The sequence below is a fragment of the Uloborus diversus genome, chromosome 1, assembly GCF_026930045.1.
Source record: "Uloborus diversus isolate 005 chromosome 1, Udiv.v.3.1, whole genome shotgun sequence".
NCBI lineage: Eukaryota > Metazoa > Arthropoda > Arachnida > Araneae > Uloboridae > Uloborus > Uloborus diversus.
This window is the reverse complement of record NC_072731.1, coordinates 85210527-85224209: the sequence shown is the minus strand read 5'-3', so window position 1 is coordinate 85224209 and position 13683 is coordinate 85210527. Positions and strand designations below refer to the sequence as shown.

Here is a 13683-nt window from a genome sequence, read left to right as displayed (position 1 = left end):
TTCAAACCTCAAAATTCATCTTTTTAACAATTAAACTTTAATCAAAAATTTGACAAAGGTAAAGTTTTGTAGCATACATGAATTATGTTGAATTATTTCCTACCATGGACTTGTGTGATTTCAGGCAATTTAAAAATCAGTAGAATTTAAAATTCCAATCAGTGTTCACATTTGTAGTTTTATTTACACAAAAACATTCATGGGTCGTTGACTATCCATTGGCTGTTAGCCTACTTGAATAAGTTGCTGTGAGGAAAAAACTTGGATGTAAAGCAAAAATTTTACAATGTCAAAATTTTACTAGTTGAATTTGAGACACTTAAATTGTTGTAAATTCAATTTTTTGTATATATTTACACATTGATTTTTGTAAGTTTTCTCTGTATTTGTCCCTTAAATAGAGTGTCCCTTATTCAGAGGCAAATACATGGAGGTCCCTATTCAAAGGGACTGGGACCAAAAAAAATGTCCCTTAAATAGAGGTGTCCCTTAAAGGAGGTTCCACTGTATGTCTTCATTGTTTAGGTCTATAAAAGCTTGGGGGGGTAGTAGTCGCCCTGGGCCCTAATTGCTCCTTTTAGAAGGAACCCTTTCATGCTTCAAGAGGAGTCTATTTCCCTCATCTCCCCTCCCCTATATCCATGCCTGATTACCAGTTCTGTCATAAATTTTGCAACCAAATGAAGCATGTGTGTAAAGAGTAGATATTAATGGACGATAAACCAACAGAATGTTCCCCAACAATCTATTTTTCTTAAACTATGCTATGCTGTCGGGAAATCGGCACTTACTTGATAATTGAACCTTTAAAATTCAGCACATTTATTTGACTTATTATGAGTTATCTTCTGCGAAATTCTTGGGGAATTTTGCTTGATTAAAAGAATTATATGATGCGGCCTGCGGCCGCCCCTTGCTTTGGCCGCCCTTGTGCGGTGCACACTCTGCACACCTGCTAGGATCGGCCCTGGTTAATATGATAAAAATAACTTCCACATTTAAAACTAATTGAAATATTTGCAAGATAGAAAAGGATTATAATTTCAATTTTGAGAAGAAAAAACTTTTAAAGCTAAGTTTTACTTCAATTTTGAAACAAAACTGAAAAGAAAAGTTCCTTGAAATATCTAGCAAAAATAATAATAAATACGCAAAAGAATTGAAATCTGAAATGCAGCAAGCAATTTTCTGCGAAACATGTTGCAAAGTTTGCATATTTGTTTTTATTACTTAATTATTTTTAAATTAATTTCAAATAACAAATCAAATGTTTATTTGTTTCAAATACGGTACTTTCCTTAAAGTAAGTTTATTGCAATGAAAAAGCCATTTCATACAAGGTTGTGATAGTTTTTAAACTTAATAATTGTATTATTTTCGGATGCAAAAGGATTGAAGTCTAAAATACAATAATCAGTTCTCTGCGAAGCTTACGTTAAATCAGGGGTGCCCCCTCTCCCATAGAAAAAGGGTACATCGCCCCTAAATTTTGCAAAGACGCTCACCCCCACAAAAAAAGCAAGAGCCCTCCCCCTAAAAATGAAAAAAAAAAACCTCTCAAAACAACCCTCCCCAAAAAATTTCAATGCCGCAGTCTGAGGCATGACCTCCCCCCCCCCCCCTCGGTCGGCACCCCTTTGTGCATACAAAGTAAAATAAGAAATAACAACGTCATGTCGGCATATTATTATTATTTTATAATTTTCAGTCTTGTTTTTCCAATGCTTTTCAAAAAAATGTTTTATTTAAATTTTCAACAAATTAAAAATCAAATGCTTATTTCTTTCTACCCTAAAACTAAGTTCATAAAAAAATTACGTAATAAAAAAATATGCAGAGCGATCAATTTTCGGCGAAGCACGTGGCTCCGTGTTCGCAAACTTTTATTTTTCCATTACTTTAATTTATTTTAAACAGCTTTTCAATAAATGTTCTATTTTAGCTCACAACAAATTAAAAATCTAATGCTTATGCCTTTCCGATTCGATGTTTCCCTGAAAATAAGTTCACAAAAAGAAAAAAATAATAATAATCACAAAATAAATTATTTAAATAAAAAAATCTGTCCTACATTTGCATATAATAGCTTCCAAACTGAAAAATAATCGAAATATTTGAAGGATGCAAAGAGATTGAAATCTAATACACAGCGATCAATTTTCGGCGAAGCACTTGGCTCCATGTTCGCATACTTTTATTCTTCCATTACTTTAATTTATTTTAAACAGTTTTTCAATAAATGTAAAATCAAATGCTTATGCCTTTCCGATCCAATGTTTACCTGAAATAAAGTTCACAAAAAGAAAAAATAATAATGATAAAATAAATTATGAAAATGAAAAAAGCTGTCCTACATTTGCATATAAGAGCTTCCAAACTGAAAACTAATTGAAATATTTGAAGGATGCAAAAAGATTGATATCTTATACACAGCAACCAATTTTCCGCGAAGCATGTGGCTCCATGTTTGCATTTTTTTTATCGTTTTAATCTTCCATTTTTTAAACAGGTTTTCAACAAATATTCTATTTTAATTCAGAAGTAATTGAAAAGCAAATGTTTATTCCTTTGAAATTCGATACTTCCCCCTAAAATTAAGTTCACAAAAGCAAAAAAAAAAGAAGAAGAAAAATAAAACTACATATTCACAATGAAAAAAGTCTATTCTGTATTGATAGCTTCTGAATTTTACAGCTTATCCTAGAATTGGGGACAGAGAGGGCTTAAGGACTATCCCCCCCCCCCTCTCAAGCTTCACACAGTAGCTCTTTGAAAAAAAAAAAACTGCAAGTAGGGAGTGGTTTATTGCACTACTCTCTATTGACAAAGCTTCTTTTTTTCAGCCATTTTTCTGATCATTAGAAGCGATCTGATGTCAAGCTGCGTATGTTTGCTAAACGAAATTCCGCGAACTGAAATCGTTTCAACAGGCGTCAAAAGTAAGATTTTCATAGCACTCACCGAAAAAAAAAAAGAGATTTTAGAGACTAAATCATGAAAACAGACTTAAGAGACACTCAAGAAAAAAAAGAGACAAATAGCTAGAAAAGGGACTAGTTCCGAGGCCTGAAAGAATGTTTGGCGTCAATCTGAGGTCAGCTCGTATTTTTCAGAGTCGTCTGAATCTGATTGGTACTCGCATAAGAGTTGTATCAGTTAAATTCATTTGAAATCTCGTTTCTTTCTTCTTCTTTTCTTTTTTTTTTGAAACTTTATTTAAATGTAGTTTCCAGAAATCGCTACAAACTACATTTTTTGGTATCAAACTACTCGCTACACTACATTTTTTGAAAAGTAGTGTGCTACACTACAAACTACTAAAAATGTAGCTACTACAGTAGCGTCGCTACTTGTAGCGCGCTACTTCCAACCACTAATCTAAGGATTATAATAAAATTAGTTATGAAACTATCATATAAGGGCTTTAGACTGACATCTTCGTTTAGTAAAAAAACTTTTTTTTTCATAGAGAAAAAAAATAAAATTGGTAAAAATTCAGTTTTTTCACCACAAAAATAATATTTTTTCTTTATCAAAAAACCTAACTAAAGTTTCAAAAACGATGTCTAGATGATATATGGGTCCTTATTTGTTTATAGAAAAAAAAACTATTCAAATAGGTTAAATACTTTTGAAATAGTGTCCATTTCAAATTTAGTGTTTTGCTGGTTTTTTCCAAAATGGCTAATTTTGTGCAGAATTTTAGTAGGTTGTAACTTAAGAAAAAAAAAATTTCCTTGCCAAATCTTTTTGGGATATTTGATGTGTCCTTTAGTTGTAAATACTGCATTTTTTTCAAAAAAAAAAGGTGATGGTCATGTGACAGGCCCTGCTTGAACTGAAATGGAATGTATATTCAGTAAATTATCACCCATTAGCCAGGGCTAAAGAGAAATACGTGAAATACATCGCCAGCTCAGTCATTTCCAGCCGAGGACTGCAGTTTCGTGATTATTAGCACTCATCAGCCCGGCATAGGAAAGTGACTGAGCTGAAAATGGAAAACCTCTTAAGGAAACCGAACCATTGCTTCGGTCACTCGTCTGCTCTGCTAATTCCATATTAGCTACCAGTTTGTTTCGCACTCTTGGCTTCCTTAAGAGGTTTTCCATCTCCAGCTCAGTCACTTTCCTATGCCGAGCTGATGAGTGCTAATAAGGACGAAACTGCAGTCCTCGGCTGGAAATGACTGAGCTGTCGGTATATTTCATGAAATGGAATGGCTTATCTTTCCATTTATACAGTCTTACTGCCGTCTCTTGAAAGACTTAAAAATGGAGTTTTATTTCATTTACAAATCATAACGTAGAATCTTAAGTTATAAAAAAATAATAATAATAAAATTAAACAAAGACAAAATTTAAAAACCTTCAAAAATTTATTGAAGAAATCTTACCACATCTCTTTGATCTTCTTGCACTAAATCCATTTTATGAATGAGACAAAATATTTTGGCTTCTGGTGAGCTTTGTAAAATAGCTTCCAGACATGACTGATAATAATGCATATCTTTCTCTAATTCACGAGATTCAACGTCAAAAACGTATATAAGTACCTAAAGGAACATTTTTCATATTATTAAACACATAATAACACAAAACTTATAAATCAAATTTAAAATTACAAGGAATGATACACATGAGTTCAAGTAATTAAATTAAAATCATATATCTGTACTTCAAAGCCAAACTAATATAAGTCACACTATTATTACTTTGCAAGAGCGCGTAAAATCGTTTGCCTGGTGCATACAAGGATTGAGACTTGTGCTCTCATAACACTGGTTAATAGTCAAAAAAAATTTAATACAGAATTACATTGTAATGATTCAATACATAATATGTTGTTTAAAATGTAGCGTTTATAACTTAGAAATAATTTTTGAAGGAGATATAAAGTAGTTGAATGAGTTTAAGATTAGGATTGCATAATTTACTAAATTGTGAGTGAGTTGCCTGTTTTTACGATTGTGAGTTTTGTTAACCCGTTCAGGACTAACGACATGCGTTTGCGTCGGCTGCTTGTCCCGTCCGAATCACGGTTATTTGCGTTCTGGCGTATACTACTCAAGAATCCGAGCGACGCTAGTGTGCGGCTCCATTTCGGAATGAAATGTTTACTATCAGATGGAGTTACTTATCCATGTTCCGTCCAGATGATTGGTCTAGAACATTAGTATTTTTCTCTCTGACGTCAGAATGGGGTTCATCAAGTGTGTGATTTATTGGATTTCGTGAAAAAAAATATCAACATGTGCTACAAATGAAAAGGGAAACGCATACTCATTTTGAAATGGATGTTTCTAGTTTCGATTCCATTTATAATGGGATTTCATGAGAGATATTCTAGAAAGGGGTTTTACTTTTAGATTCATTTGTGTAGCCATGGTGAACCCGTCATCTTTACAAGGAGGAAATATCTAAATTTATGACTGATCCATCTATGGATCTTTTAGACGACATTGAAACTATAAATTATTTTTATTTTAGTTCTTCATACTGTAGACAGGGTTCATACACTTTTGGTTAAAAAAAGTTCCCTGACTTTTCCAGGTTTTCCAGGTTGTTTTTTAGAAAATTCCAGGTTACTCGCTTCATTCAAAATTTAAGTTTAAATAGTAATATTTTCAAAATAATTAAAATTGTTTAAAGTAGCAATGCAGAAGAACTGAAACTTCTCCCCTTAGATTTAAAAAAAAGAAAAGAATTTTTTTCCTTTGTTTTCTCTGTCAAAATTTTAAGTTTTCTTTAAACATTTTGTTCAAAATTGTTTTAATTTGTTTACTATTTGTTGAAAACAGAGTACTTTCAACTTATTTTAGCGTTTCTTTGATGTCACGCGTAATATTATAGCGTTTTGCTGTAGTCCTGCAGCAACCTTTTAGCATCCGCTTTTGGTTTACAATACTTTTTATTTTCTTATAAGTAGGTTACACAAAACATATTGAGCAAAATGCAAAGCTAAATTTCAGTATAAATATGGTTAACTTGTTGTATCAATCGGCATACCATGTAATGCATAGTAACAAAAATCAACATCCGCCGATCATAGGCCAATGCCAATAATCTTTTCTTTTTTTTTTTCACATATTAAAGGACGCTTACATTAAAATTTCAAATTTTCTTTTCCAGAAAGTAATAGTTAATTTCCAAAAATTCATAACTTTTTGCACATTTAATGTTATTTTCAATGTTACTCATTGATATAAACATCCAATTCTGTTTCTGGAAGTTTAAGTCTACTTCCATTGTGCAAACAATCAAATATGGCGACAAAGTGAAAAATTTAAAATAATAAGTAGATTTTTGGATTTGTAGTATAAAAGTAGTAATAAATAATTAATAATCCTTAAAAAGCTACAATAAAAGCAAAATAGTCAGTATTTAGCACATAAGAGTCTAAATCAATTAAAACAAAAAATGTTATGAAGATTAAATTTTGCATTTTTCCAGAAAATGATTACAAATTATCCGGAAAAAAAAGGCACAATTTGTGTTGTTTTCGTTTGCATTGCAATTAACATCCAATGCCGTTTTCGGGAACTTAGGCACTTAAAAAGTCTTGTGTACTTCCATCTTGGGAATGACCAAATATGGCGGCTATGCCCAAAAATAAGAAATAGCTTTTTTAATTTGTCGCATGAAGACAATTAAAAAATAATAAATCTTCATGAAACTACAATTCATTGAAAAGTTTTTATCACATTTGCGTCCGAGGCAGTGAGGATAAGATTAAGTTTTAAGAACAAAATTTTTCATTTCTCAAGAAAATTATTTTAAATAACTATAGAAAAACAATTTGTGGACCATTTTTTGTTATTTTCATCAGTTTTCAATTAAAGAAAACATCCAATTCTGCTTTGTTTTTAGAAACTTAGGCATTTTAGGGTCGTATCTACTTCCATCTTGTGAATGACCAAAGATGGCGACCACGTTTCACACGTAGCTGAAATGATTTTCGATCAAAAAAAAAAAATAAAAACGATTTTCCCCGATCGACCCTCCCATCTACAGGTTGTGCTTCCGAAGCAGTAAATTGTCTTCTCTCCTTTTGAGTTTGTGCATAATTGCTGTTCACCTGATTTTTTTTCCCTTGGGAACTACTGAGAGCCAAAAATGGCGGCTGCTGAAGATTTTTTGGGTCGCCACTTTTTTCATTGCTATAAAATTGTTACAATTTTTTTTTAATACATCGATAAAAATGAAGATTAGATCTCATAAAACCAAATTCCCTGGGGAAAAATTGGGAAAAGAAAAATTTTGGGGACACATTTGGAAAATTCCCTGACATTTTTGACTATGTCATTTTAAATGATAATTTTAAGTTTTCCCGAAGCGTACGAACCCTGAACCGAATAGAATGTTGTGGCAACCCATCTATAACTTTAGGCAGTAGAAAGAAATGCGTTCCCCTCACTGACTCCATGCAAGAAAATCTTCGCTCTTTTGGCGCATTTTTCGTTGTGAAAAAAACGTTCATTTTTCGATTGCAGTTTTTAAGTGCCAGTCGGTTTAGATAAAAATTTACAATTTTTTTCGTGAAATCACAATAAAAACGAAGACTAGACCACATGGTACTTAATTCCTTGGGAAAAAAAATTTTTTGGAGGACAAAATTTGAAATCTCCCTGACTTTTCCCTGACATTTTTGACAGTGTCATTTTCCCTGACAATACCCGGTTTTCCCGGAATTCCCGGAGCGTACGAACCCTGGTAAATACTTTCTAAAATTATACGCTGAAAAAGAAGGGAAAGGATTTAGACGGAGATGTGTTGTTTGCTCGAAGCAGAATAAAAGACTTAACATTATCTATGAGTGTAAAATGTGCAATGCACATTGCTCAGTGCTTTGAAATTTTTCATGAGGCTTTAAAATATGAAATGTTACAATATTCTTCAAGTATTTCACAAAAATTAAGCGCAACCATTTTTCCTGTTTTGTGCAAAATATACTGTCTAATTTTAATAATCTTAGTTACAGTAAAAAACAATATATTTTGTATTTTTTTATTGTTCCATTAAATTTTTTTGTTATGATTGAAATTATGACATATGTATTTTATCATATATTAAAAAATGGTTTCGTTTCTATGTGAGGTGAACATTCTATTCATTGTTATGTAATGTGTACTTTCTGAAACTGCGAATTAGGCTTAGTGGGAGAAATTGCCCTGGCCTGTACGCACAGTCCGCGTGTAAAAGCTGCCGTCCTGAGGGAGCACTGGCTTCGGCGGCTGTCGTCCCGAACGGGTTTTTGAAATTGCAATCGTCCTAATTATAACATTTAGTACCTACATGATGAATTTTCAAGCATATATTATAGGGGTTTTGCCAGCTTAAAGTGTAAAATCCTTTTTTTAGTAGAAAAAAAAAATGTGTCCTCATGCAATTTATTACCACTAGAAAATTATGACAGGTTTTTTATTAACTCATTTGTAACTCTTGTTTAATTTTAACTATGGTTTACTTATTATTTTATGTACTCTTAAACTAATACCAAGGACAGATGCAAGGGAGGGACTTTGGGGGCAATCGCCCTTCCCTTCAGGGAAATGAAAGTGTAGGCTTTCTTTGATGACATTAAGAAAAGGAGTAGGGTTCAAATCTTCCTTCCAAAAACTTTTCGAAATTGAAGCGTGAAAAAGGCAATTTTAGACTATCTTTGGTGATGTTAAAAGATGTTTGGAAGCTTTGTCTTGAACGCAGATATGTTATAGAAAGAAAGAGCTAGGGCAGAAATTACATGCCAATAAACAGCTTTTATTTCATTAAAACTAGTTGTAGACCAATATTAAGAAAAAATGAAACTATCACACAAATGCAGTTTTGACAGCACCTTTCTCTAACTTCTCTCACGGAAGTGCAGTGTCAATACGTTGTGCTATGTGAGGGTCGTTGATGGCTCAATTATTTGTCTATTTTAAAATTATTTACAGCAATATTTGTTTAGCCACAATTTCCACTGTAACAACCTACCTCTGTCACAACCAGCCCCAGTCATGCAGTAATAACATGAAAATGAAAATCGCCATTTTTCGACTAATGTTAGTCTGGCCCTGAGGCAAATATATATTCCGAAGGAAAAAAAATTAAATTTAACAAAAATTAATTATTTCATGCAATAAGAAATATATAGCAACAAACCTCCACATTCCTAAATATATTATCTCTTTGACTAGCAAAATAATTCTCCATAAAAGCTTCTTGACCTCCACAGTCCCATAAATTCAATACAAGATTTCCCAGGAAGCGTACATGAGAGTGTTCGACATCAACTGTAAATGTGCAAAAAATTTAAAAAATCTGCATAAATAAAATGTGTGTTACACTGCAATCAAAAGGAAAAAAATATATTTTTAAACAGAACAATGAATGAATAAACATTTAAAACAAATAATGAGGGAAAAGACAAATACAAGGCACATTTAAGGGAGAGTGCTAAAGGGTACCGGGCTCCTCCCGAAATAATTTTAACACTATTAAATATGAGTAGGAATTTTTTGGAAAGTTCTCAGATTATTTCACTTGATCCTGTCCCGAATTCAATTCTAATATTCATACTAGAAAAATACATAATGAATACAAATTAAAATTTGATAACAACATACTAGATGTAAAAAAAGTGTCATTAAGAGGGTTTCATTGCCCCCACCAGTCTTAATGTGGAAAATTCCCCCACATAAGTCAGAATGGTCTTAATACAGTAAAATCCCTCTAACGTGGACACTTACGGGACAATTTTTCTTGTCCGCAGAAGAAGGGTTTAATAATGTTATTTGTATTGGAGCTGGGGAATTAAAAATTGTCCGCCTTTGAGGGATGTCAGTTAGGAGGGGTTTTACTGTAGTAAGGTTAATGTACATTAAAAGATAAATACATCATAAAATCTAAGAAAAATTGAAAAGCAACAAAATTTAAATCTGAGTTTTCTCTTACATAAAAATTACTTTAAATGTGATGATATTCGTAAAAAAAATTTTAATTAGTTTTGCACTATGGTATTATACTGAAATTTTCATTCAATGCAGAAAACCGTATTTTTTGTTTACCAATTATGGAATACAGCCCTACCTAATTTCAAATTATATATAAACTAATAATATAATTAACAAAAAGAAGAAACTGACACATGAAAAATCTATCAAAATATGAAAAGGGTGAAATTCTAAATACCAAATAATTTAGGTGAAACAAAAACTGATATGTCATCAGGGGGAAGATTAGCCCCTACTCCACAAAGCTCTTTCCGTACTGCATGTGGGGAAGGTCCCAAAAACGTGTAACTTTTCTTGAGAGTAGGGTTGGCAAGTTTCTGCTGAGGTGATTAAAACCACTGGTAGAAACCGGTTAAAACCGGCATGGCAAAAACCACTTTCTGCCACTTTGCGGCAGAAACTGGCAAAAACTCACAAAATGAAAAATTAATTCTTGATATACAACAGAAATGCATGGATAAAATAATTAATCGTTAAGCACTAATTTTGTAACAAAATTATCAAAATTGAAAATCAAATGTTATTGTTTGGACCCTGCAATTGCCTCTTAGAAAATGTGGATTCACAAATCTAAATAAGCTTGCCAATATGCACAAATGAGAAATTTTAGAATATTCTTGAAACAGAAGAGCTAGCAGAGAATGCATCAAGGAGCAAGCAATGTACATGAAACTTTCATCTATTGTAAAACTGGTTCACCATGTAGTAACTGGGGTTGTGGTAAAAATTTGACTAGAAAAATAAGTTTTGAGAAATGGGGCCAATTTGTTTTGCAAAGCTTTGACATTAGGTACAAAATTCAGGCAAATAAAATTCTGGCACTTTCTTCTTGAAGCACATGACATGATAATTTCAATCACAAACAATTTAGAGGAAGCATATAAGTGAGCAAATTACAATCAAGCAATGCCTGTTTAATTCTGTATATCATTCATCTTTCTTAAGCACCCATATGATTTTTCATCTTTTGTTAGATTAATCCAAATATTTTGAGCCTCTGCAATTGAAAAGTTCCCTTTCTGAACTAAATCAAGAGCACTAGCATTGGATTTTATTTTTTAACATGATGTTTATTTTTTTAGTTTACTTAAACAAATATCATTTACAAATTACCTGAGTTATTAAAGACATTTTAAAGTTTTTGCTAGTTTCTACCGGTTTTTACCGGTTATAACCAGTTTCTGCACTGGCACGGCAAAAACTAGTTTCTGCCGGCAGAAAAGCCAACCCTGCTTGAGAGCCTTAAAACATGTAACTGAAATGGGAAAAAAACCTGTAAAATGAAGCAGCTCAGTCAAGAAACGAACCCAATTGAGAAAAGGCTAGCAAGTAAATAGATAATCAAAAGTTACGGTTAGAGGAGACGAGATGCTAGGTAAGAAAATATAGAATAACAGTCATAAAATCAGAGAACTTCACACATAAAATTTCACTGCCGCTTAAAAGAAAAAAAAACAACATTGAAAACTAGACTCACTTGTAGCTCCTAACCGACGAGTATCTCGTGCAATATAATTTGCAAAGATTATAGACCTCATACTGGTTTTTCCAGAACCACTCTTTCCCATGAGGAGAACCTAAATAGATAATTCAAAATGTAATACTCTTTTAAAATTATAGATGAAATAATATGTATCATTTGTGTAAAATTTTTCAATTTAGATGAATGAGTTTTTAAATTAAAAACCATTTTGAAATTTAATAACTACCATATTTTCGGGAGTAAGCGGGGCATCGTAATATATTCTTACAGGGTGGCGACAGGAATTCTGAAAAAAAGTTCCCTGACTTTTCCCTGATTAAGTTCACCAAATTTCCCTGATTTACATTACCAATGATAATGGTTTTCTTTCTTTGCTTTACTTGAAATCCATTGTATGTTTGTGGGCAGTTCTCAAAAGGTGGGAGCAAACACAGACCTCAACTTTGAAGCTTCAACACCAAATAACTTTCATTTTAATTAACTCAAAAATTTTTGAGTTAAATTATAATACTGTATAGAGACAAGAATTGACATAAATTATGGAAAAAATGCTCTTTAAATGCCCTTAAAAAAATATTTTCTTTGCTAAAAGGCGCAATTTTGGACATACCAAAACGTTAACTGAGCAAATGTACCATTAAAGAAAAATTTTTTTAAATTATTTCCATACGTTTCAAAAAAAATTTAAAGGTATTAATCTTACACTGAATAATTTTTTGTTAATATTTTACACAAATAACAAAAGTAAAGACAGATTATTCACTTTGTAAACGATTTTAGAAAATAGTAGGTTTGAAATTTGATGCATGTCCAAAATTTACAATCTTTAAAATGCTATTTTTTGAGAACTAAGTATATGATGTTTTCATTTTAAAGGTGTTTATCGAGCCTCGGAATCAATTTTTAATTGTTTAAAAGTGTTTTCATAAGCTTTTATGCAGTATCTTAGAAGAAAAATAATTTTTTTTAAACGTACATGTGAGATGTCCAAATGGCGTTACGATCTTGACGCCGATAATTCTGTCCATTTATTCATAATTTTTGATGATCTACTGTCTTCTAACCTCAATAAAAAACATTATTATAATGTTATCTTCTTTAATCCATTGGTATTCTGCATAATTAATATGTTACACATTGAACAATACATAAATTACAGTAGAAACATGGCTGCTTATGATCGAACCGAAAGCCATTTTGCGCTAAAATCGCCAAGCAAACCTCCGTTGGCGACAACACAGTATACGATAAGCTAAAGGTTACCAGAGGGGAATTCCAATTTGACAAATGTAGTTTATCGTCAGCTGTACCAGTTTTGGCGACTTTATCACCTGCGCTAGCAATTTTTTTTTTTTTTTTTCCACTTTTATTATTTTAGAATTCTTTTTCTCTTCTTTCTTTTGGAAACATAATTTAACGGTCTCCAAATAGAAATACGAATTTCTTTCTTCAATAATTTTTTTAGACATCATTTTAATTCTGATGACATTAGAAAAAATATTCATTATTAAAACTGATGTCACTTTTTACAATTGTATTATTTTTAATTTGAAGCTTTTTTTTAACTTTGCATCAATTTCTTCAAAATCATTCCAAAACTTTATTAAATGTAAAGAGCAGCATGTATAGCCATTCAAGTATTTCATTAATATCCTCTTTATTATTAAATTGCAAAATTTAAAAAGTAGTAAATTAAATTTTCATTGGAAAAGTTAAAAATCAGATTAACAATTGTCAAAAATGGTGAAACTTACGTTATGATGATGTCCAAAATCCGTTACCTACAGGAAAACAATGTCCAAAATCTGTTACCTACAGATTCCTGATTTAATTTGCTAATTAACAATTTTTACAAATACCTGCTGTCTTTTCATGTTCATATATTGTGTTCTAGGTATGCATACTATAGAATAAAATCAAAATTGATGTCAAATTCGAAAATTTTTGAAATTGCTCAAAGTTAACTTTTTTGTTCCCGCCTTTTGAGAACTGCCCTTGTATAAAATGCAGTATTTTAAACGTTTTAAGTTATGTAAAGTTGTTGAACTAAATATATATTTTAAAAAGATGCTACTTTTTTAAATAAAATGGTTAAAAAAAAAAAAAACAAGACAATTTTTTTTTTTGGGGGGGGGGGGGCAAATGACATACATAACAGTATATTAAATTTTTATACAATGGAGAGATTATACAAAATTAAAATTAA

General features: G+C 31.6%; 1 protein-coding gene across 1 annotated transcript in view; it reads right to left on the bottom strand.

Moving 5' to 3' along the window:
* LOC129230806 (ras-related GTP-binding protein A-like) overlaps positions 1-13683 on the bottom strand; it is a 104478-nt gene that overhangs the window by 80957 nt on the left and 9838 nt on the right. The window contains 3 exon segments of the mRNA XM_054865197.1: positions 4397-4555; positions 9144-9274; positions 11472-11571. Of these exon segments, the coding sequence (XP_054721172.1) occupies positions 4397-4555; positions 9144-9274; positions 11472-11571 (390 nt within the window).